Here is a 25,238-nt window from a genome sequence, read left to right on the forward strand (position 1 = left end):
TGGGTCAAAATCCTGGAACTCCCTTTCTAATAGGCAATGTTGGTATACCCACAGCGTATGGACTGCAGTGATTCAGGAAGGCAGCTCACAATTAGGGCCTGGCAATAAATGCTGGCCCAGCTAGGAACATCCATGTCCTACAAGTGACTTAAAAAACGTATAGCCCTTCTTCAATACTGCATAGGGAGGGTCAGTTTATATTGTGTTCAAGATCTCGATAATATCAAGGCAAATTCTGAGATTGGAATCCATGGTTTGCAATAAAAGGACATGCTTGTGATGGATTTGGCATAAATGGGTCTATGGCATTGGCGTGAGCCAATTGGCTGAAGGCAGTTGGGGTCTAGCTCAGCCACATACTGAAGCGAGCAGCGAGCAGGGTACAGAGGTTGGGTGTAGGAATGAAGATTTTTTAAAAATGTTGATTGTTACTGCTTTAGTTATTTTAAAAGAGTTGATCAATGGACTGGCACAACAGTAATACTAGGGTGTAGGTTTGCTCGCTGAGCTGTAGGTTTGATATCCAGACGTTTCATTACCTGGCTAGGTAATATTATCAGTGAAGACCTCCAAGTGAAGCGAAGCTGTTTTGTTCTGCTTTCTATTTATATCTTTCTCCTGGATGGGGTTCCTGGGGTTTGTGGTGATGTCATTTCCTGTTCGTTTTCTGAGGGGTTGATAGACGGCATATAGATCTATGCGCTTGTTTATGGTGCTGTGGTTGGAGTGCCAGGCCTCTAGGAATTCTCTGGCATGTCTTTGCTTAGCCTGTAATGCTAATGATTCAGATAAAAATGATTCTGAGAACATCCATGCCATCAAGACTCCATGAATGGAACTGATGGAATTTATATTAGTCAACATTTTTGGTGAAGACGATTCCCTTGAAACCTGGGTTGGGAGGGAGGGAGCTGCTGTCAGGTGAGAATGACTAATGAAGTGTTTGCATTTCTGACTGAGAAACGTTCAGAGCTTTTTTGGTTGAAATGAGTTCAATCTTTCCAAGTGACTGCCGAATCGATTCATGTGGAGAAAGTGAGGACTGCAGATGCTGGAGATCAGAGTCGAGACTGGAAAAGCACAGCCGGTCAGGCAGCGTCCGAGGAGCAGGAGAATCGAAACGTCAATTCATGTTATCAATCTTTGTTATATTTGTTGTTTTATGTGGAGGGTACAGTTTATATTGACTGTTAATTTGTGTTTGATTTGATTGTTTCTGCTCTGACTGTAACAAGATCAGCCAGCTGGACATCATAAGATCTGAGGTCCCTGATTGGAGCGATTAATTTGGTCCAATTAGGGAACCCTGGTTGACATATCGAAAGGGTGACACTTTCAAAGTAACTGACACTCTGGAGCCTGACTCTGAATGAGGCAATACTATAGTCAAGGACAATTATGTGTCAATAATGGGTGACTTGGTGATGGGATCCAACCTCTGTGGATTTATTTCACTTTCATTAAAATGTATTATACGTGAAACTTTGTCTCATTGCGTGAATTTGACCACTTTGCTTCCTTTTGTTCATTGATCTCCACACGGATCACACGAAATTGGAGTTTAGCCAAGAATGATCTGAGTTAGGCTTTGAAAAGAGTCTTTTGGAGCTTTCCAGAATTTGTATGAATGGTATTTTGCAGTTATTTCTGCTGTATTTATTGGGGAATTAACAGGAATATCTTTAATGGCTCAGTACTTTGTAAAGAGTGAAGATTTTCATCTTACAGAATCATAGAGGTGTACAGCACAGAAAAAAGGTCGTTCAGCCCATCAAGTCTGTGCAACCCAAAAGCAACCCAATAGAGTATTCTCATCCCATTTTCCAACAGTAGGCCCCAAGCCTTGTAGTCGCAAATACACGTCTAAATACTTCCTCAATGCTAAGTGGGTCTCTGCCTCTTACAGGCAGTGGGTTCCAGATTCCAAAAACCCTCTGAGTGAAAAGATATTTCCTCATATTCCCTGTAGCTTCCTGTCCCTTATCTTAGATACCTCTGAGGGGTTTGAATAACTAATCAAAGATAATTTTGCAGAGAAAATCAGGACCTAAGAAAGTAGGTTGTTAAAGAGTTGGCTGGGTATCTGAAGTTAAAGAAAGAAGCAGAATTTTCCATGCAGACATTAACCTCTGGTGATGAATGTGTTGAATGGATTCATATCTGCCAACACATGGGGTGAGTTATCTCGCACTATCATTTGGTTTTCAGTGCATTATTTCGGGAGGTGCAATGTGTGTGAGTTACTTGGCATATTGTGTGGCAGGTCGGCTGGACATTTGTGCTTGCACCTCTGGGATTGTCTTTAGTTTGAAAGGCAGTGTATTTAAAGGAAATTAGGACATCACTTCAGATGCTGCAGGCTCAGAGCTTCTCCATCAGCCTGTGATGATAAATGTCATGAGAACAGAAATGCTTCCTCAAATTCCTCATATTCCCTGTAGCTTCCTGTCCCTTATCTTAGATATCTCTTTGGGGTTTGAATAACTAATCAAAGATAATTTTGCAGAGAAAATCAGGATCTAAGAAAGTAGGTCGTTAAAGAGTTGGCTGGGTATCTGAAGTTAAAGAAAGAAGCAGAATTTTCCATGCAGAAATTAACCTCTGGTGATGAATGTGTTGAATGGATTCATATCTGCCAACATATGGGGTGAGTTATCTCGCACTATCATTTGGTTTTCAGTGCATTATTTCGGGAGGTGCAATGTGTCTGAGTTACTTGGCATATTGTGTGGCAGGTCGGCTGGACGTTTGTGCTTGCACCTCTGGGATTGTCTTTAGTTTGAAAGGCAGTGTATTTAAAGGAAATTAGGACATCACTTCAGATGCTGCAGGCTCAGAGCTTCTCCATCAGCCTGTGATGATAAATGTCATGAGAACAGAAATGCTTCCTCAAAGCATTTGGGGGTTGCTGCCTGGTTCACTGATTGTGTCCTCTACATCCTGCTGGACTGGGAAGAATGGGGACCAGGTCCATTACCTTCCAATCTGGCTGCATCTAAAGGACAGAGCCATCAGCCCAAGCATGGATAGTAGCCCAGCTCAGTGCTATTGGTCCCCCACTGAAGGGATGGCAAGCAGCGTCGCATCATGCCAATGATGTGCTGACATTTGCAAAGGTAAGTGGCACTATTTTCTCTTTGTGATCTCTCATTTAGTTGAACAGTGGAGCTCACTAAAGGTTGGTGGACTGTAAACTTCAGTATCACATCCCTGGTGCTAATTACCAGGCTTACAGCCACCTTATCCTCTCAAACTATGAACTACCTTCCTGCACTCTGCACTTCACACTCACTCACTGAGGATGCCTCACCTCTTTGTATGGCTGTGCAGTCTGTAAGGGGAGGCGATGGCACAGTGGTATTGTCGTTGGACCTAGTGATCCAGACCACACTGGGGACCCATATCTCACGATGATGGAATTTGACTTTTACAAAAAAAAAGTCTGAAATTGAGAACCTGAAAGTCTGAATTGATGATAAAACCAACATGGTTCACGACATTAAGGAAAACTGCTGTCCTTCCCTGGTCTTGCTGTTGTGTGACTCCAGCTATTATATGGTTGAGTCTTAATTGCCTTCTCAAATGGTCTGGTTATATCAAACTTTGAAAAGGTCTCAAAAAAAAAAGACAACAAATTCAGCCATGTTTACCCTGCAAAGTCCTTCTTACCAACATCTACGGAGCTATCTCATAGACTAATCGAGCAACAGCCTGACAGTCATACTCTCAGGATCATACTTTACAGTTCATGACATCTCACTGCTTGCAGGTGGGATAGACCTAGCAGCGGAGGTGGCACAGAGGTATACAATCCAGAAGGAGTTACCCAGGAATCTTCAATATTGACTCTGGACTCCATGATGTCTCATGGCATCAGGTCAAACATGAGCAAGGGAGCCTCTTGCTGATTAGCATGTACCACCCCAGCTGATGATGAAGGAGACCGCCTACTAGTATTATCACTTGACTCTTAATTCAGAGACTCAGGTAATGCTCTGAGGGCCTGGGTTTGAATCCCACCATAGCAGACATTGGAATTTAAATTCAATTAAAATCTGGTATTAACAGTCTAATGATGAGCACGAATCCATTGTTGATTGTTGGAAAAACCCATCTGGTTCCCTAATGTCCTTTTCACAAATGAAATTACCATTTTTACCAGGTTTGTGGGGTGGCATGATGGCTAGGTGGTTAGCACGGCTGCCTCACAGTGCCAGGGACCTGGGTTCAATTTAGCCTCGAGTGGCTGTCTGCATGGAGTTTGCACATTCTCCCCGTGTCTGCGTGGGTTTCCTCTGGGTGCTCTGGTTTCCTCCCACAATCCAAAGATGTGCAGGTTAGGTGAATTGGCCATGCTAAAATTGCCCATAGTGTTCAGGGATTGTAGGTTAGGTGCATTAGGCAGGTGTAAATATAGGGGAAGAGGAAGGGGAATGGGTCTGGGTGGGTTACTCTTTGGAGGGTCAGTGTGGACTTGTTGGGTGAAAGGGCCTGTCCCTACACTGTAGGGATTCTATGATGTGACTCCAAACCCACGGCAATGCGGTTGACTCTTAACTGTCCTCTGTGCAATTAAGGACTGGCAATAAAAACCAGCCCAAAGTTCCTGTCCTGTAAATGAATAACAAAAAAAAAATTCTTCCATGATGAGTATAACTCGAAGGAATCACCAAGGATGGCAAGGGTTCTGAATCTGTTCAATATTGAGAATTGGACCAGGAGTAGCAGCTGCACTACTGACCAAATTGGGTTTCCTTTCTAAAGGACATTGTTGCTCAATTGAATCTATGGTAAGTGACGAAGGAACCAAAAAGAGGGAAAATATAATTGCCCTTGTATTTGCCAAACTCCCTGCAACAGGTGCATCTGTCCATGACCGTATTGGTTGGAATGACCACCTTCTTCCTAGTCCTTGTGGAGACAAAGTCCCATCTTCACATTGTGTATTCCAAACACTGTCCCTGCCTACCCAGGGGTGCGTGTAGCTAGAGACCACCCTGTACAAAAATTGTAATCCACCCCATCCTCTGCTATTGTACAAAACCTGGCTGCTTTTGTACTTTTAAAACATTGAAGTAACCCCTTGGCTTCTCCCCCTTCACTCTAGCCATGAGTGCGGCTCCTTTAATGAAGCTTGACACTATCCAGGACAAAGCTGATTGGCACCGCATGGTGGCTCAGTGGTTAGCACTGCTGCCTCACGGCACCAGGGTCCCAGGTTCGATTCCAGCCTCAGGTGGCTGTCTGTGTGGAGTTTACACATTCTCCCCGTGTCTGCGTGGGTTTCCTCCGGGTGCTCTGGTTTCCTCCCACTGTCCAAAGATGTGCAGATCAGGAGAATTGGCCATGCTAAATTGCCCATAGTGTTAGGTGCATTAGTGAGAGGGGAATGGGTCTAGGTGAGTTACTCTTCGGAGGGTCGGTGTGGACCTGTTGGGCTGAAGGGCCTGTTTCCACTATAGGGAATCTAATCCATTCCCTCCACCACTGTGCTCAGCAGCAGTGGTACCAAGTATAAGATGCACTGCAGAAATTCACCAAAACTCAATAGACAAGCATTTTCCAAAACCCTGACCCTATGATAGAACATAGAACATTACAGCACAGTACAGGCCCTTCGGCCCTCGATGTTGCACCGACCTGTCATACCAATCTGAAGCCCATCTAACCTGCACTATTCCATGTACGTCCAGCTGATCTTATTAATGAAGCAATTGGAGAGTAAAGCATTTGGATATGTTACAACGTAGGATGTTATAATTGAATTTCTTACCCAGTATGTCAACTCTTTTATCTTGAATGCTGTTGAGGCATTTTGTCACTGACTCATCACTGCAGACATCAAGCTGCCTGATGTGTAATGTCTTGTTCAGAGTATCTCCAGCAGCTGCTTCCAGCTGTTCTTTCTTGTTTAAATTTCTCATGGTCGCAATAACTATTTTGAATAGAAAAATGAATAAAAGAAAAAGTAACCATGTATTTCACTATCATCTACCTTTTCACTTGCACTTCTTAACCAAACCTTGATTTCGCCAGCAAATCAGAAAGAAAGGTTTGCATTTCTACAGTGTTTTTCACGTGCATCACTTGTCCTAAAACACTTTATAGCCAAGTGAGGTTAACATTTATGAGCGACACCATGAGGATTTCAAAGCCCATTCTGCACCTCATTTGCAAGCTGCTCTTAAGACTATAAGAAACATAGACTATGAGTTGGCTGTTTGGCCCCTCCAGCCTGCTCTCCATTTAATAGGATCATGGCTGAGCTCTTGATCTCTTCAATTCTACAGACAAGAATGGCGTCCTTGAGTGGGCCAAATACAAAACTCATATCAAACCAGTCTAGGCAATCAAATATTCCATCACCCACAAACGTTGGAAGAAAGACTCTGAGATATGGTGAGCAGTTCCCACACCTTGGTAGCCACCTCATTTTTTGTTTGAAATGCTGAATCAATGAGGAGATCCAACTCCAGGTCAGCTGTGCCTGCTTACCCTTTGACAAACCATGGTAATGAAATCACCACTAAAATAAAACCAAGAACTGTTGGATGCTGGTGATTTAAATATGCACAAAGCAGAAAATGCTGGAGAAACAACAGGTCTGACAGCATCTGTGGGGAAAGAACCAGAGTTAATGTTTTGAATTCAGTGACCCTCCTTCAGAACGTGATCACTGGACTTGAAACGTTAACTCTGTTCTCTCTCTGCAGATGCTGCCGGACTTGCTGAGTTTCTCCAGCAATTTCTGTTTTGTTTGTGATGTTAGTTGAGGGACAGTATTAATGGATGCTGTGGGGAACTTTCCTTTTCCCAGGACTGAAGAAGGGTTTCACCCGAAACGTTGATTTCTCCACCCCCCTGATGCTGCCTGGCTTGCCGTGTTCTCCCAGCCTCCTGCCTGTCTGTTTTGGATTCCATCATCTGCAGTTTTTTTTGTCTCTAACCTTTTTGAATAGAACCATGGGAGCTTTCACACCCAACTGAGTGGCCACACAGGACGTTGGTTTGATAGCGTTATTCAATTAGTCCTGCAGTACAAGCGTTTATAATCCTGATCCAAATGTCAATTGTAGCTTTTATTCAATATTAATAACGACACACTATGGTGACAAGTCTAACTATGAAGCAGAACATGATCTAGCAGTCAGTTATAATTATCTTTGGAAAGAGATTTTGCCTGCAAGCCTACTGTGTGTAGTTTAATGTATATATTTAAGCAAGATTACAGAGCCTTCACAGCACAAAGGGGACATTCAGCCCAATTGGTATTGCTGGTGTTTCTGCTTCATGTGAGCCACCTCCTAATCTACTGCATCTCCCAATATCGGAGTATCCGTCCATTCCTTTCTCCCTCACTTTTATCCAGCTGGCCTAGTCAACATGTGAGGAGTGTGGTCATTGGGAAGCAACAAGGAGTGAGCCAGTGTGAACACTCCCTTTCCAGATCCCCACCAAATCCACACACTCTGGTGATCTCGCCACAGGTCGCAGAGCTGTTCACCACTGGGCAAGATAACAGGATTAGCTTGGATTCCCTACAGTATGGGAATAGGCCCTTCAGCCCAAACTGACCCATCGAAGAGTTACCCACCCAGACCCATTATTTCCCCTACCCTATATTTAGCCCTGACTAATGCACCTAACACTATGGGCAATTTAGCATGGCCAATTCACCTGACTTGCACATCTTTGGATTGTTAGAGGAAGCCCACGCAGACACAGGGAGAACATGAAAACTCCACACAGTCGCCCGAGGCAGGGATTGAACCCTGGTCCCTGGCGCTGTGAGGCAGCCATGCTAGCCACTGTGCCACCCCACTTAAAGGAAGCCATAATTTGTCACTTAGGGTCTCAATTCGCCCAGAGGCTAGTGGGACGCCTGACATATCCACACATTCCCCACCCCTCTGCCTCCTGTCTTCTCTGCTGCTGAAACACCAAGGGAGGGGTGTAGACAACTAGCACCTTGCCCCTACCTTTGTGTCTGATGTCCCCCGTCATTTGCCCTGCTAGGCCACCCCTGGCATGGGGTATAAAAATTCAGCCCACAAATAGTACTAATCTCTTTTAAAAACACAGAATGAGGAGAAGAACTTTGGATTGAGCTGTTGTATGTTTTTCATTAAAATATGCTCAGTTATAGTATTGCATTTCTGTTTACAACAAGGGCCTTAAATGCTCATGTTCATGTTTACTTTAAAGTTACAAAATGTGAATTAAGAGTACATTAAGCTGGTCAGGCAGGAACGTTGATATTTCCCTCCATTTGTTGACAGTTTAAAGGTTACATTTACCTCAGTCACTGAAGGATTTCAATGAAACTTGGGAGTACAACCCAAGTAAGAATGGATTAGAATTATGCAAAGATATGCTTGTGAATCCCGGAATTCTTAAATAATCTACTAACTTAGGGAGATAGGATGAATTTAGTTTGTCTTCAATGTTTAATTTTGAATGTGGGCTTGTTTTAGAATGTTATGAATTGTTTAGCTGCTATATCCCATAGTGGTAAGAATATCATTAAGGTTGTATGAGAAATGAAATGTAAGGTCAGATCTTTTATCGCTGATGCAGGTGAACTGGATGGCTATTATCTCAAGTTTATGTTTATATGGTTCTCTGCAGCACACCAGGAGAAAGCGAGGACTGCAGATGCTGGAGATCAGAGTCGAGAGTGTGATGCTAGAAAAGCCCAGCAGGTCAGGCAGCATCTGAGGAGCAGGAGAATCAACATTTCGGGCATAAGACCTTCATCATAAACCTCATTCCTGATGAAGGACTTATGCTCAAAATGTCGATTTTCCTGTTCCTTGGATGCTGTCGGACTGGCTGTGGTTTTCCAGCATCACAGTCTGTGACTCTGCAACTCACCAGTCAGGCTTAATTCTAGGGTGGGGGGTTTCCTGTACATTAATCACAATCAAAAGATTTGCCTTCAGTGCAAGAGCAGCATATGCTTCTGTAAAAGATTAGATTAGATTAGTTTTCCTACAGTGTGGAAACAGGCCCTTCGGCCCAACCAGTACCCTTCGGCCCCTCCGAAGAGTAACCCACACAGACAAATCCTCTTGCGATAATTAGTTCTTAGTTTCATGTTTGCAATGACTATATTGTACATTTGAAATGAACGAGGCAGTTTGAATTACAGTAAAACTTTGCTAATTAACAAAGCAATAATTTTGCAGTTATGTGGAATGTTAACTGATAGATAAAGAAGGCAGAAATTTACGAGGTAGGTCCAGTAGAAATCAGTGTCATTACCAGATCACAACCTTTTTAGACAATGATATAAATGATGTTTTTTAACAGTAAATGTATCTGTACCTGTCCAGAAACTTTATTGATATGAAAAAAGGTTCAAAAATAATGATAAAAAGTTTACTGAAAATATTAGGACCAGTGCAAGTTTGACCTCTTTTTAACCATCTTGGCTAGGTGTAGCAAACTTCTTTAAATTTGAGTTAGCAAGCAAGTATCTCACACCTCTAGGATTCGTCAAAATTAAAAAAGCCAATGATAAAAGCACCTGGAGTGAAAGAAAGAGGAGTTTTATTACTCACTAGCCCAAGAAAAATGATGAAAAGTAACAACAAACATACAAAAGCAGCTATAACATTTTAAAAGAAGTGAGAGAGATTGTCTTGTACAGACTGGAAGAATAAAAGCTACAAAGTTTGAGAGTCCTTAGAATTCTTAAAATGTTAGGTTATAAACTGAGACCACAATTGTTTTATGGTTAACTCCTATCCTCAGCATTAGTGCATTCTGCAGATATCTTTGAATTGTCAGTGAATGGTTGCTTCTTCAATTTGCTTTTTCACCAGGCCCTTTATAGAGCAACAAATTAGGCTATTCAGCCCATTCCGTCTGCTGCACCATTGAATCATGGCTGATATGTTTCACAGCTGAAACTTTATTGCTGGAACAGCACAGCAGGTCAGACAGCATCTAGGGAACAGGAGATTCGACGTTTCGGGCACATGCCCTTCTTCAGGAATGAGCAGAGAGTGATATGTTTCACAACCTTCTTCTCCTACTTTCTCCCTGTAACCCTTGATCCCCTTGATACTCAAGAACCTATCTATCTCAGTCTTAAATATACTCAGTGGCCTGGCTTCCACGGCCTTCTGTGGCAATGAATTCCATAGATTCATCACTCTCTGGCTGAATAAGTTTCTCCTTATTTCTGTTCTAAAAGGTCTTCCCTTTACTGTGAGGTTGTGTTCTAGGGTTCTAGTTGCTCCTACCAATGGAAACATCGTCCCAATGTCCACTCTGTCCAGGCCATTCAGGGTTCTGTATGTTTCAATCAGATCCTCCCTCATCCCAAGTCCTCAAACGTTCCTGATGTGTTAAGCTTTACATTCCTGGGACCATTCTCGTGAACCTCCTCTGAACACGCTCCAATATATTGTTCCTGAGATACGGGGCCCAAAACTGCGCACAATACTCCAAATATGGCCTTATAGAGCCTCAGAAGTACATCCCTGCTTTTATAGTCAAGCCCTCTCAAACTAAATACCATCAGTGCATTTGCCTTCCTAACTACTGACTCAGCCTACAAGTTTATCTTGAGAGAATCCTGGACTAGAAACCCCAAGTCTCTTTGCACTTCAGACTTCTGAATTTTCTCCTCATTTAGAAAATAGTCCATGTCTCTATTCTTCCGACCAAAGTACATGACCTCATATTTTCCCACATTGTACTCCATCTGCCACTTCTTTGCCCACTCTCCTAACCTGTCCAAATCCTTCTGCAGCCTCTCTGCCTCCTTAATGCCACCTGTCCCTCTACCAATCTTTGTATCATTTGCAAACTTAGCCAGAACGCCCTCAAGTTCCTTCATCTAGATTGTTAATGTATAAAATGAAAAGTTGTGGTCCCAACACTGAGCCTTGCAGAACACCAGTTGTCACTGGCTGCCATCCTGAGAAGGACCCTTTTATCCCCACTCTCTGCTTTCTGCCAGACAGCCAAGCTTCTATCCAGGCTAGCACCTTGCCTCTGACACCATGGGTCCTTATCTGACTCAGTAGCCTCCTGTGCGGCCGCTTGTTAAAGGCCTTCTTGAAGTCCAGGTAGACAACATCCATTGGCTCTCCTTGGTCTAACCTGCTTGTTACTTCCTCAAAGAATTCTAGCAGATTTGTCAGGCATGACCTCCCCTTGATGAAACCATGCTGACTTTGCCCTATTTTGCCATACACCTCCAAGTATTCAGAAATCTCATCCTTCACAATGGATTCCAGGATCTTACCCACGACTGAGGTTAAGCTAATTAGTAATTTTCTGTCTTTTGCCTTACTCCCTTTTTAAACAGGTGTGTCACTTTAGCAATTTTCCAGTCCTCTGGGACCCTTCATGATTCTAGCGATTCCTGAAAGATCACCACTAATGCCGCCACTCTCTCTTCAGCTATCTCCCTTAGAACACTGGGATGTAGTCCATCTGATTTATCCACATTCACGCCATTCAGTCCTTCCAGCACCTTCTTCTTGTGATGGCCAACATACTCAGCTCTGCCCCCTTACTCTCTGAAGTTTCTGGGATATTACTTGTGCCTTCCATCGTGAAGACTGACACAAAGTAATTATTCAGGTCCTCAGCCATTTCCTTGTTCCCCACTGTTATCTCACCAGCATCGTTTTCCAGCAGCTCAATGTCCACTTTTGCCCTCTGTCCCTATAACTGAACCCAGCCCCCATTTAGTTCAAAACCCTGTCTACAGCCCTAGTTTTGTGATTCGCGTGGACTCCAGTCCCAGCATGGTTCGAATGAAGACTGTCCCATTGGGACAGGCCCCTTCTTCCCCAGTACTGGTGCCAATGTTCTTTAGAATTAGAATCCCTGCAGTGTGGAAACCAGCCCTTTGGCCTAACAAATCCACACCGACCCTCTGAAGAGTAAACCACCCAGACCCATTCCCGTACCCTCTGTTTACCCCTGACTAATGCACCTAACCTACACGTCCCTGAACACTATGGGCAATTTAGCACGGCCAATCCACCCTAACTTGCACATCTTTGGATTGTGGGAGGAAACTGGAGCACCCGGGGGAAACCCATGCAGACCCGGGGAGAACATGCAAACTCCACACAGTCACCCGAGGCTGGACTCGAACCCGGGTCCCTGCCACTGTGAGGCAGCAGTGCTAACCACTGAGCCATTCATGCTGCCCTGTGGATCACATCCAATGTCTGATGAATTCAAACTCATTCCTCCCACATCAATCTTTGAGCCACATATTTCCCTGCTTAATCTTACTGACCCTGTGCCAATTAGCTCATGGCTCAGGTAGTAATCCAGAGATAATTACCTTTTGGCTCTGCTTCTTAGTTTCACTTTAGCTGCTCATACTCAATTAGCAGAACCTCTGCCGAGTTTTATCGATGTCATTGATACTTGCGTGGGCCATGACCACTGGATCTTTACCCTCTCACTCCAAGTTCCTCTGCAGCCCAGAAGAGATATCCTGAACCCAAGCACCAGGCAGGTCACTGGTCATAGAGAACAGTGTCTATGTCTTTACATGCAAGTTGGATAATCTGCAGGCAAACCTTCACATCCAATGTGTACCCGAGCGCATGCAAATTGAAATGGGAGGTGCCAGTTTGTTGAAGGTTGGGTTCAATATCTTTAGATAATGTAGTCATTTCAGTTCAGATGGGTTTGTTCATTCTTTGTTGGTTTCCTGAGTGTGCCTCAAACTGTAGTCAGGTGATTGTGACTGTCATTTTAGATCACTGTTTGTCCTTTTAAAACCATATTAATCTCTGGACAGTCTGAAGAGTGTAAAGTCAGGTGTTGGATCTGGAGGTAGGTTTGCTCGCTGAGCTGGAAGGTTCATTTTCAGATGTTTCATCACCATAGTAGGTAACATCTTCAGTGAGCCTCTGGATGAAAAAATGAACCTTCCAGCTCATAGCGAGCACACCTACGTCCAGAACCTCAACCTGAGCTACAAATCTTCTTAAAAACTCACTATCAGGTGTTGGAAGTTGAAAATTATTTTCACGCTGTTCTGACTATATGCAGTTGTATACTTCAAAATCTAATTTACAGAAATATTCTTTTATGATAAAATCTTTGTGTCAGGTAATTGTCGTTGCTGATATATTCAAATGAATCAGAGTAGAATTTTAATTGCTTTAAGAGTTCAGCTCAATGGCATTGTGTACCTTTTTAAATTCCATATTAGTTGAAGGTGTAATGTGTCTGTGTATTGCAATTTATCACTATGTGTAAAAATGCTTGTGATTGCCTGTCTGTTTCACAGAGATTACACAAATACTAGCCTTACAGAATGGAGTAGGTGAGCAGATAAGCATCACAGGCTCAGTTTTTGACCTAGGTAGGAATCATTTTACAAATTCCTGACAACAACAACAAAAAATGGAAGTCTTTTCACTGCTCAGGTTACTCATGAGCTGTATCATGGTCATCAGCAAGTATTGTAAATTTTTCAAATAAGTTCAGAAAATGAAATAGAAATGGAATATCAGTTTCAACTAAGAAACTGATAGCAATTAAAATGTAAAATTATAGTTTTATTCACAAAAGTGACCATTCAAATCCTTTGGCACTTTTTCATATAATAATGTTCTGAACATGAATGTGCAAAGACGTGTGCCTTTATGAAGAGAATAATAGATTAGATTCCCTACAGTGTGGAAACAGATCCCTTTGGCCCAACCAGTCCACACCGATCCTCCGAAGAGTAACCCACCCAGATCTAACTCCTTCTGACTAATGCACCTAACATTATGGACAATTTAGCATGGCCAATTCACCTGACTTGCACATCTTTGGCTTGTGGGAGGAAACTGGAGCACCCAGAGGACACCCATGCAGACACGGGGAGACGGTGCAAACTCCACACAGACAGTCACCCGAGGTTGGAATTGAACCCGGGTCCCTGTTGCTGTGAGGCAGCAGTGCTAACTACTGAGCCACTGTGCTGCCCTATTTACCTAGAAGTCTTTAGACGGCACCAATTAAGCAAAGAAGTTTAGATAGTACATTAAAACCAATATGCTATCCCAACATTCCTATATTTGTAACAATTTGCAATCTAATCTAGATTATGAATTGTTGCAATTAAATTCAGAATTAGCGAGTTTAGAGAAGATTTGTAGCTCAGGTTGAGGTTCTGGATGTAGGTTTGCTCGCTGAGCTGGAAGGTTCAGTTTCAGACATTTCACCACCATACTAGGTAATATCTTCAGTGAGCTTCCAGAGGCTCACTGATGATGTTACCTAGTATGGTGACAAAACGTCTGAAACCGAACCTTCTAGCTCAGTGAGCAAACCTACATTCAAATTCAGCATTAGATTTACCAGTGATACGAGGAGAAAATTTATTTAAGATGCTGCTTCTGAAAATATTGGTCACTTTTTATGATTCATTCCATGAGTGTGGGTGTCACTGGCAATTATTACACCTGAGAAGGGGATAATGAGCTTCCTTCTCGAGTACAATGGAATGTTATTCTAGGCTATTTGTTGTTGGGGCAAAACTGTGTGCTCCCTTCTAACAGCATTCCATACTCTGACGGATTAAGAAAGCAGCTCAGCACTACCTTATCAGAGGCAGTAAGGGATAGGAAATAAATGCTAGCCCAGATAGCAATGCTGATATCCTGTCAATGAGTAAAATGTGGTCAATTAAGAGTTAACTGCATTGCTGTGGGTCTAGAAATACATGCCAGCTAAACTAGGTAAGAACAATAGATCATTGTCATGAAAGGGACATGAGTGAACCATACGTGCTTCTATATAATAATCCTACAGTTTAAAAGTCACTAATTCTGTTCCTACACTCCTTCTTTTCAAATCCAAATACTTCCATTAAAATTCCTCATTATATTGTAGTAGGATTTGTACTTGCATTAGACCAGACATTTGTGATGAATCACAATTAATGCTTCAGGAACATCAGTATGGAACAAAGATGTCACAAAATATATTAAGGCAAACGGTTAAGACGTAATTCCTACACCTTTTCTGGTTTCAAAAAATGTCTGTTTGCTTAAGCAGCCATCTTACCAATGTTCTGTCCTTATTTGTCCCTGGGACATGAACAGTAAGGCTAACATTAGTTTCCCTTGCGAAGATTGACATGAGGCACCCGTATTCAGGCATTACTAAATCATTTCCTTTGAGTCAGCACCTAGTAAACAGAACACCTACCATAAAACTGTTCCTTGGTATCGTTTGCAAGATGAATAGCAAGCTTCAAACCAATTCCAGAGGAGCATCCTGTAATCAGGACCACCTTTTGCCTGTCGTTTGCCATGCTTTTTTTCCTTCTGATGGAGAGTCGGAGAGAGAATTTGAAGAGGATTAATACTTAGATAAAAGTAAATCAGTCACATGACTGGATCAGGTCTCTCTTGATAAACCTTGTGAAACCTTATGCTCCAGTGTTGTACATATATCCCAATAGTATGAGCTGGAGCATCATGAAGACATTTTTGTGTGATTCACAGAGTATGCGATAAAATTTGGAACTACAAAGGACATCATAAGTATAAAATAGTGAAATATTCTTTTGTGTATGTAATTTCTAAAAATTAATGGTCAATAATTTTATTTTTCAAGTAAGTCTTTGTGTGCAGATGAATTTCTGTAAAACATCTCTTAATATATGTGTTTAAAACAGGCAAGTTCAAATGTGAATACGGATGTGAAAATTTGTAGTGGAATAGCAAAACAAAAGGATAAATGGCTTGAGTTTGAAGGAGAAACTCAATTACATCCATGCAGTTACCCTACCCTGATTATGTCCTGCACTGTAAGAAATACAATCACTGAATTGCTGCAGCACAGAAAGAGGCCATTTGGCCCATCGTGCCTGCACTGATTCTTCAATTGAACAATGTTAACCAATGCGTATCACTTGCTTTCTTCCCAAATCCCTGCATACCTTTCCGATTTAAATAATCATCCAATGCCCTCTTGAATGCCTCAACTGAACCTGTCTCAAATACATTTCCGAAGTAGACAGGCAGGGAGCTGGAAGAACACAGCAAGGCAGGCAGCATCAGGAGGGACAGGCAGGGAGCTGGGGGAACACGGCAAGACAGGCAGCATCAGGGGACAGGCAGGGAGCTGGAGGAACACAGCAAGGCAGGCAGCATCAGGAGGGACAGGCAGGAGGCTAGGGGAACACGGCAAGGCAGGCAGCATCAGGAGGGACAGGCAGGGAGCTGGAGAAACACAGCAAGGCAGGCAGCATCAGGAGGGACAGGCAGGAGGCTAGGGGAACACGGCAAGGCAGGCAGCATCAGGAGGGACAGGCAGGGAGCTGGAGGAACACAGCAAGGCAGGTAGCATCAGGAGGGACAGGCAGGGAGCTGGAGAAACACAGCAAGCAGGCAGCATCAGGAGGGATGGGGCAGGGAGCTGGAAGAACACAGCAAAGGCAGGAGCATCAGGGAGGGAGGGGCAGGGAGCTGGAAGAACACAGCAAGGCAGGCAGCATCAGGAGGGACAGGCAGGGAGCTGGAAGAACACAGCAAGCCAGGCAGCATCAGGAGGTGGAGAAGTCGACATTTCGGGTGTAACCCTTCTTCTACCTGTGTTCACATAACCCCACCTCACCACCCTACACCCACCACCCTCTTTATCTGCAACTCTACCTTAACTCAGTCCCAGTCCTGAAGAAGGGTTACTCCCGAAACGTCGACTTCTCCACCTCCTGGCTTGCTGTGTTCTTCCAGCCTCCTGCCTGGCTATTTTGGATTCCAGCATCTGCAGTTTTTTTGTCACTATCCAATGCATTTCCAGCAGACCACTGCATTCCTTAATTACTTGCTGTTGGAAAACGTATCACTCTTGCTTCCTGGTTGGGCGATGCTGGAATCTGAACAGAAAACAGTAACTGCTGGAGATCACAATAGGTCAGCAACATCCATGGAGAGAAAGCAAGTTAATGTTTCGAGTCTAGATAACTCTGATGAAAACTTTGTTGCCAGACCTGCTGTGATCTGCACCAATTTTTGCTTTCACTTTTAATCTATGCCCTCTCGTTCTTGTTCCTTTCTCAAAAACCTTTTTATTGAAAAATAGATTTTTAAAATATTACAACAATACAATTCGAAACAATACAAAGAAAGAACACCAAAAAAAAAATGGAAAAAACCCAAACGGCCCTCATGTACAAATGTATAATTATGTATAGAAATATATATATAACAACTCTAACTAACTATTTAACTAAATAAATATAGCCAACATAAATAATAAATAATAATAACTCAGCTCAGCCAAAGCAAACACTCACTCTCGAATGTCGAGAGTATTAGTTCTCACATGTTCATACATTTGCAGTTCCCCCTCTCTGGATATTGGGCTCGTAAAACACAATCGTTACAGCCATATAGAAGCCCTTGTTAGTGTGGCAGACAAATCTGTGCCCAGGTATTCCAAAAAGGGGCACCATGTCTTATAGAAATTCTCAGTCTTGTGTGTACTATACTTGTGAGAAAATCCAAGGAGATATGCTCCATAACAATCTTCTGTCAACCCAGCAGGCCCGGGGGATTTTCGGATACCCAACCTAACAAGATATTCTTTCTTGCGCAGAAAGTGTATAATGTTGAAAAGGTTTTTTCTAATGCGCATTTTCAGGGAACACACTGGGCAGGTCAAGAAGAGAGATCGGGTCCTTCTCCACCCTTACACCCAAACTCTCCGCTATTGTACCCGCCACAGCGTTCCAGTACGTTCCAGCCTACCACAGGACCCGAGACAATGGGTAAGAGTGCCCATACCAACCTTACACTTGGGACATGTTGAAAATATCCCTGATTTAAATTTTGACATATGATCTGGAGCCAAGTGGACCCTGTGGAGAATCTTCAACTGTAAAGCATGGGTGCTATTGTAAATTGATATCTTTCTTGCGTTTTCCCAAGTATCTTTTTGAGACCTCAATGCCTAGCTCTCTCTCCCCTGCAGAGTCGATTGAACTCATCTGAAGGGGCGCCCCCCCCCCCAATTGATTGTATGAAGTGCTGACAGAAAGTGTACTTATCCCTGATTTAAATTTTGACAAATGATCTGGAGCCAAGTGGACCCTGTGGAGAATCTTCAACTGTAAAGCATGGGTGCTATTGTAAATTGATATCTTTCTTGCGTTTTCTTTTTGAGACCTCAATGCCTAGCTCTCTCTCCCCTGCAGAGTCGATTGAACTCATCTGAAGGGGCGCCCCCCTCCCCCCAATTGATTGTATGAAGTGCTGACAGAAAGTGTACTCTTAGCACTGTGTGCCCTCCTCTCTATGTCGGATTTGTAGGGATCAGTCAAAAGTGTAGTCCTTTTTTTAAAACCCCTAACTTGAAAAAAACGAAAGAAGGTCCCTGTTAGATAGATCATAACTGATTAAAGGACATCATTGTGTCTCCCCCAAATAAATCGCCCCTAGCTGTCCAATGTTTGAATCCTGAATCTATCATCCCCGGTTGAAAATCCGGCATACCCACCATAGGTGTAAGAGAAGATGTTTTGCCAATATTGCCATCCCTCTGCTGAATTGCCTCCATGCTTTAACAGTATTGATAACTATTGGGTTATGGCAATATTCCCTAACTGTCCTCATTTTGTCAAAAGACAGCAAGCAAGTAAAGGGGCACCCTGCCTGAGAGATTTCGATATCTAACCATATTGAAAGAGGGTCCCCACAAGCCTAATCACTCATGTAAGATAAAAGCGAGCTTAGTTGATAGTTTTTAATGTCTGGGTGATCCACTCCCCCCCCAATCTGTGAGACAATTGCAGTTTAGCTAATTTAATAAGGGGCCGTTTACGATGCTAAATAAGAGAGCTGAACCAGCCGTTCAGTCTCCGGAATGTTTGCTTATCGAAAATCAGAGAGAGCTCCATATAGGGAACAACAAACGAGGGAGAACATTCACCTTAATAAATGCTTATCTGACCTAGCCGTGAGACCGGAAACACCTCCCATCTTTGATGGTCTTGTTTGCCTTGGGCCCACTGTAACGTTCTTAATATTAACCAACAAGTGCACTGGAGCATGATCGGAGATGGTAATATTACCAATCGTACAAGATGCCACCAAGTCCAAGGTTGCCACAGGAGTCAGAAAAAATCAATCCTGGTGTGACATCTGCGCAGATTGGAAAAGAATGTAAAATCCCTGCCTGTAGGGTGGAGACACCTCCAGACGTTTACCAACTCTAACTCCACACACAGATCCACTAATTGTTTAGTTTGTACAGAGGGTATCGATGGGCCTTTGGGCAACTGTCTACTGTAGAATCCTTGAGACAGTTAAAATATCCCCCTATAATGATTTGCCGGGACTCCCGACTGAACAATTTAGAGAATGCATCTATCAGAAATTTGAGGGGATGGGCCAGAGGGCAATAAACATTTAAAACACCATATTCTTCCCCGTTTATCAGGGCTTTGAGAATCACAAGCCTCCCGTGTATGTCTTTAACACACTCTAGTAACTGAAATGGGAGATTCCTCCTAATCAATATAGCCACACCCCTAATTCTGGTATTAAAAGGTGAAAAGTAAACCCGATCAAAGACATTCTGCTATAGTTTCAAATGCTCCCTATCATCCAAATGTGTCTCCTGTAACAAAGCAATATCCACCTTTTCCTTTCTAAGACTCAAAAGTACTTTCTTCCTTTTAATTGGTGAGTGACTCCCCTTGATGTTCCAGGTACACCATTTAATCAAGTCATTAGCCATAACCTTCTACAGTAACATTTAAATTCCGGAGAGGAGGAACTCGAATTACAAATCACTGAGCCTTAGTATCGCAAATCCATCAAACATAAAAAAATACATAAATTAAACCCACTACAGTTAACAAACCCCCAAAGCTATCAAAGACTATATAAAACAAAAAACAAACCAACATATAAAGTGCCAATGGCATTGAATAAGGGGCAACTACCCATCCCAAAACTCAACTTCTCATCCTGCTGCCAATACTGCAGTCCAGGCATTTAAATACCTGAAACAGGCTACACTGCCCGGAGATAGGCATCTGGCCAGCCCAACCATTTTCCCTTCTCCGAGCTAGAGCTGCACTGCAAACACAAGCAGAAAAGAAAGAAAGTACACTATGGAAAAACAATGTGAATAAAGAAATTTTGAAAAAACTGAGTAAGTACCCCACCCATCTTTTGGTATAACATACCTTAGAAATTGAAAGTACACATCCCAACCGCCGCCAGATTATTATCAACGATAAAGATAAGGAAAGAAATCCCCAACCTGACTTCCTCTTTTTTTTTAAAAGATAAAACAACGACATACCCAAACAGCACTACTATTTTTACATATTAAATTGTTCAGATTACGTTAATTTGTCCACAAAGTCTCTTGCCTTCTCCGACGTGTCTAAGAGATGTATGGATCCATCTAAGGTGATCCAAAGTTCTGCCGGATACCTCAGAGAGTACTGGATTCCGAGATCCCTCAGTCTTCTCTGGATCCCCGCTGCTGAGAAATCCTGGAAGAACATGATCTTAAAGCCCTCATAAACTAGGGCCTTAGGCTCCTTCCCATGGATTCTGGAAGCTTCCACGACTCCCTCTTTATCTCTGTGATGATGAAACCATACCAAGATAGGATGAGGACATTGATCTGGACCTGACCTCTGCGCCGTGACCTGGTGAGCCCACTCGATTTTCAAGCCTCTCATTCCGGCCTCCAAGTTAAGGACTATCAGCAACCAGTCCTCAATATGTTCTGCTGACCACTCATCTTCTTTACCCTCCAGCAAACCGACGATCCGAATATTTTTTCTCCTGCCCCTGTTCTTGAGGTCATCAACTTGGTCAAGCAAATTATGGACCTGCGTCCCCAGGGCTTGGATCCTATCCTTGGAGGAACCAATATCAGCTTCAACCACTGTGACATTGTGTTCCACCTCATCTGTCCTTTTTTCCAGGTCTCCCAGATGCTGTTCCTGCTTCTACAGCATGGTAGAGATCAGGGCCAGCTTCTCCTCTATCTACTTACCCAACGTCTCGCGAGATTTCACTAGCTCCTTCACCAGGGCCTGGTAAGTAATCAAGTTCGAGGATCCTGCAGGATGGGCCACAGGCCTGGCCTCAGATGCTCCTCCTCCATTCTTCAGCATCCCTGGATGGCGAAAACCAAGGAAAGCTGATTTTTAACAGTTTCCTGAGACTCCAGGACCTTTCCAGAGTCCCGGGATATCGCAGTGCTGTGGGTAGGGTGGGTTAAATGTTTGTCCCGCTTGCGCTGCAGTACGGAGCGCCGCAACATGATTATCCTAGATCGCCGCCATCTTGGAATCCTCTCATTCTTGTTCTTTTTAAAAGTGGGAATGGGTTCTCATCAGCTGCTCTGTCCCAGCCCACTCATAATTTTGCAAATCTCAATCAGAACTTCTCAGCCTTCTTCTCTTCAAGGAGGATAGTCCCAATGTCTTCAATCAGTCTTCATAACTGCAGATCCTCATCACTGGGACCATTCTTGTACACCACTTCTGTGCTTTCTGCAATGCATTTACATCTTTCTCATAATGTGGTGCTTAGACTGTATGCAGTACTCCAGCTGAGGTGTGTCAAGTATCTTGCTCAAGCTTAAAAGTCACACAACACCAGGTTATTGTCCAACAGGTTTATTTGGAAGCACTAGCTTTCGGAGTGCTGCTCCTGATAACTATCTGATGAAAGAGCAGTGCTCCAAAAGTTAGTGCTTCCAAATAAACCTGTTGGACTATAACCAGGTGTTGTGTGATTTTTAACTTTGTCCAAACCAGTCCAACACCGGTGTCTCCAAATCTTGTACAAGCCCAACATCATCATCCTCCTCTTGTACTCAATGCCCCTATTAATAAAACTGGGGACACATTATTAACTGCTCTCTCCAGCTGCCCTGCCACCTTCACTGATCTGTGCACAAATACACCCAGGTCCCTCTGCTCCTGCAGCCCCTTTAGAATTCAACCCCAACTATTTCACATTATTTTTCAATGTTCTTCCAACCAAAGTGCATCACCTCACACTCGTCTGCATTGAATTTGATCTGCAACCTATCCACCCATCCATGTCCTTTTGTAGTTCCAAACTGTCCTCCTCAAGTTTGCTATTTCTCCAAGTTTCATATCATCTGAAAACTTTGAAATTGTCCCCTGCCCACCAAGATCCAAATCATTAATATATATCAGGAAAGCAAAGGTACCAATACCAAACTCTGGGGATGTCAATTACAACCCTTCCCCCAGCCTGGGAGAAAGAATAGATTAGATTCCCTACAGTATGGAAACAGGCCCTTCGGCCCAACAAGTTCATACCAACCCTCTGAAGAGTAACACACCCAGACCCATTTGCCTACCCTATATTTACCCCTGACTAATGCACCTATCACTATGAGCAATTTAGTATAGCCAATTCACCTGACCTGCACATCTTCGGATTGTGGGAAGGAACTCACGCAGACACGGGGAGAACGTGCAAACTCCACACAGGCAGCTGCCGGAGGCGGGGATCGAACCTGGGTCCCTGGCGCTGTGACACAGCGGTGCTAACCACCGAGTCACTGAAAGTGAGGTCTGCAGATGCTGGAGATCAGAGTCAAAATGTGTGTTGCTCTTCTTCCTGATGAAGAGCTTATGCTCGAAACGTCGACTCTCCTGTTCTGTGGATGCTGCCTGACCAGCTGCACTTTTCCAGCACCACACTTTTTGACCCTTTGCCTCAGCCTGAAAAATATCCATTGCCATTACTCTCTGTTCCCAATCACTCAGTCAATTTTGCTACTATCCCTTTTATACCATGACCAACAGGTTTCATCACAAGTCTGTTGTATGGAACTTTATCAGACACCATCTGAAGGTCCATGCTCAACATCAACAGCATTACCTTCATTGTTATCACATAGTCTGCCATTACACACTTTCTATTGTTAGCCACTAACAGTCTCCATTAACAGCTATTCACCCTCCAAGTCAGATCGTTATGAGATTACTTACAGTGTGGAAACAGGCCCTTCGGCCCAACAAGTCCATACAGACCCTCCAAAGAGCAACCCACCCAGATCCATTCCCCTACATTTACCCCTTCACGTAACACAACGGGCAATTTAGCATGGCCAATTCACCTAACCTGCACATTTTTGGACTGTGGGAGGAAACCCACGCAGACACGGGGAGAATGTGCAAACTCCACACAGACAGTTGCCTGAGGTGGGAATTGAACCCAGGTCTCTGGCGCTGTGAGGCAGCAGTGCTAACCACTGAGTCACCGTTATCCAATCCTTTGTCTGTCCAACTGTTCTTCTCTGTCTTTGGGCTCTATCCCCACGTCTCATTTCCTCCTTACCCCCTCCCTCTACCCTACCTTCTGCGTATAAGTCAACATTTTCCTTGCTACCATCACCACAGAGGAAGGGTCACTTGACCTGAAATTCTGATTTCTCTCCACAGATGCTGCCAAAGTTTCTGACCTTTTCCAGCAACTTCTGTTTTTTTTTCTGACTTACAGCATCCGCAAGTCTTTTGGCCTTTGCAAACTAGACAAGGCTGTGGGAGGGTTGGACAGAATGTAAGAGAAATGGGTTTTTATGCGATGTTGGAGGTGGTGAGTGGTCTGCGAATTGTTTCCCAGGGTATCCCCTGCTGGTCAAGGTAGAAAAGCTAGAAGTCTTTGTCTTGTCTCACTGTACTTAATGAAGCACCCACAATGGTATTTGAAGCAATCTGTCAATTCTGAATCCTGATGACAACAAACTGGAATGGCACAGCATGATGGGTAAAGCTCTGGATCTACCTTAACCTTTCGAAAATTACAGAATTCTACTAATTTAAAGTTGTTTAAGCTGAGGGGCAGCATGGTGGCTCAATGGTTAGCACTGCTGCCTCACAGCACCAGGGACCCGGGTTCGATTCCCACCTCGGGTGACTGTCTGTGTGGAGTTTGCACATTCTCCCTGTGTCTGCGTGGGTCCCCGCTGGGTGCTCCGGTTTCCTCCCACAATCCAAAGATGTGCAGGTCAGGTGAATTGGCCATGGGAAATTGCTCATAGTGTTCAGGCATGTGTAGGTTATTTGCATTAGTCTGGGGTAAATGTAGAGTAGTAGGGGAATGGGTCTGGGAAGGTTACTCTTTGGAGGGTCGGTGTGGAATTGTTGGACTGGAGGGCCTGTTTCCACACTGTAGGGATTCTGTGATGGAACTGGATATAATGTCAATCAGCTCACAGGTGGAATGTGTAGTTCATTACTGCTGAAGTACTGGGTGCAGTTCTGGTCACCACACTAAAGGAAAGGTGTGATTTCACTAGAGAGGGTGCAATGGATGTTCCCTGGGCTGGAACTATTCAGCTATGATCAGAAGCTAGATAGGCTGGGGTTGTCTTCCTTAGAACAGGGAATGCTGAGGGGGCAACCTACCTGCAATGTACAAACTTCTGTGGGCTATAGACAGGGTGGTTTGGGAGAAACCTTTCCCCTCATTACCAGGGGCACCAGGTAGGAAGTAGGAGGGTGAGAGGGGATTTGAGAAAAAAAAACATTTTCACTCTGAAGGTGGTGGATATTTGTAACTTACTGCTAAAAAAATGTTGGTGGAGGAGGCAACCTTCAAGATATTTAAAAAGTATTGAGATAAACACTTGAAATGCAATACTATGCAAGGATACTGACTATGCTGGAAAATGTCATCAAAAAAGATAGATGTTTGATTAGCAGATGGGCTGAAGGAACTGTGTTGTTAAAAGGTTTGTGAATATCACGTGCAGCAGGTCCTCTTTCTTTCGTAATCTGTTAGACCAGACTCAACTTGTCTTCATCACCGCCCAACTTCCTTTCACATATTAAGTCAGAAGTCACATGACACCAGGTTATGGTTCACTTGAAGTCAGAAGCGTTTGGAGTACTGCTTCTTCATCAACTGAAGTGTCTTGTCCAGCCCAGTCCAACACGGGCAGCTCCACCTCAGAGCTACCATTGGCACTGCATATTAAGTGGCACTGAAATCAGAAGCTCCAATAATTATACAGTGTGCCGTTGCCAAGGTGACTTACTGTTCCCTGCTTTTTCCTTCCCCATATGATTGATCCGAATATGGCTTGCCCATTCCTGACCCTCACCCTGGATGAACAGTTTCCCAGAAGGAGGAGAATTGTCACAATTAGAAGTATTGCTGAATGCTGTATTTTAGACCTGCACCAGTTAGTCAATTGATAAATCTAGCATTTGAACAGAAGCTCCCATGGCT

At 43.6% G+C, this 25,238-nt stretch overlaps 1 protein-coding gene and 1 long non-coding RNA gene across 2 annotated transcripts in view; one reads left to right on the top strand and one right to left on the bottom strand.

Annotated features, from left to right (window-relative positions):
• LOC122552260 overlaps positions 1–2,412 on the top strand; it is an 18,590-nt gene extending 16,178 nt beyond the window's left edge. Inside the window, exon 4 of the long non-coding RNA XR_006312339.1 lies at positions 961–2,412. This is a non-coding gene — a long non-coding RNA (uncharacterized LOC122552260). The remainder of the gene's footprint in view (positions 1–960) is intronic.
• LOC122552258 (retinol dehydrogenase 8-like) overlaps positions 1–15,322 on the bottom strand; it is a 24,377-nt gene extending 9,055 nt beyond the window's left edge. The window contains exons 1-2 of the mRNA XM_043694946.1: positions 15,193–15,322; positions 5,774–5,935 (exon numbers count right to left, since the gene is read on the bottom strand). Of these exons, the coding sequence (XP_043550881.1) occupies positions 5,774–5,935; positions 15,193–15,298 (268 nt within the window). The 5' untranslated portion in view covers positions 15,299–15,322. The remainder of the gene's footprint in view (positions 1–5,773; positions 5,936–15,192) is intronic.
• Positions 15,323–25,238: the final 9,916 nt, after the last annotated feature.

The sequence above is a fragment of the Chiloscyllium plagiosum genome, chromosome 8 (assembly GCF_004010195.1).
Source record: "Chiloscyllium plagiosum isolate BGI_BamShark_2017 chromosome 8, ASM401019v2, whole genome shotgun sequence".
NCBI lineage: Eukaryota > Metazoa > Chordata > Chondrichthyes > Orectolobiformes > Hemiscylliidae > Chiloscyllium > Chiloscyllium plagiosum.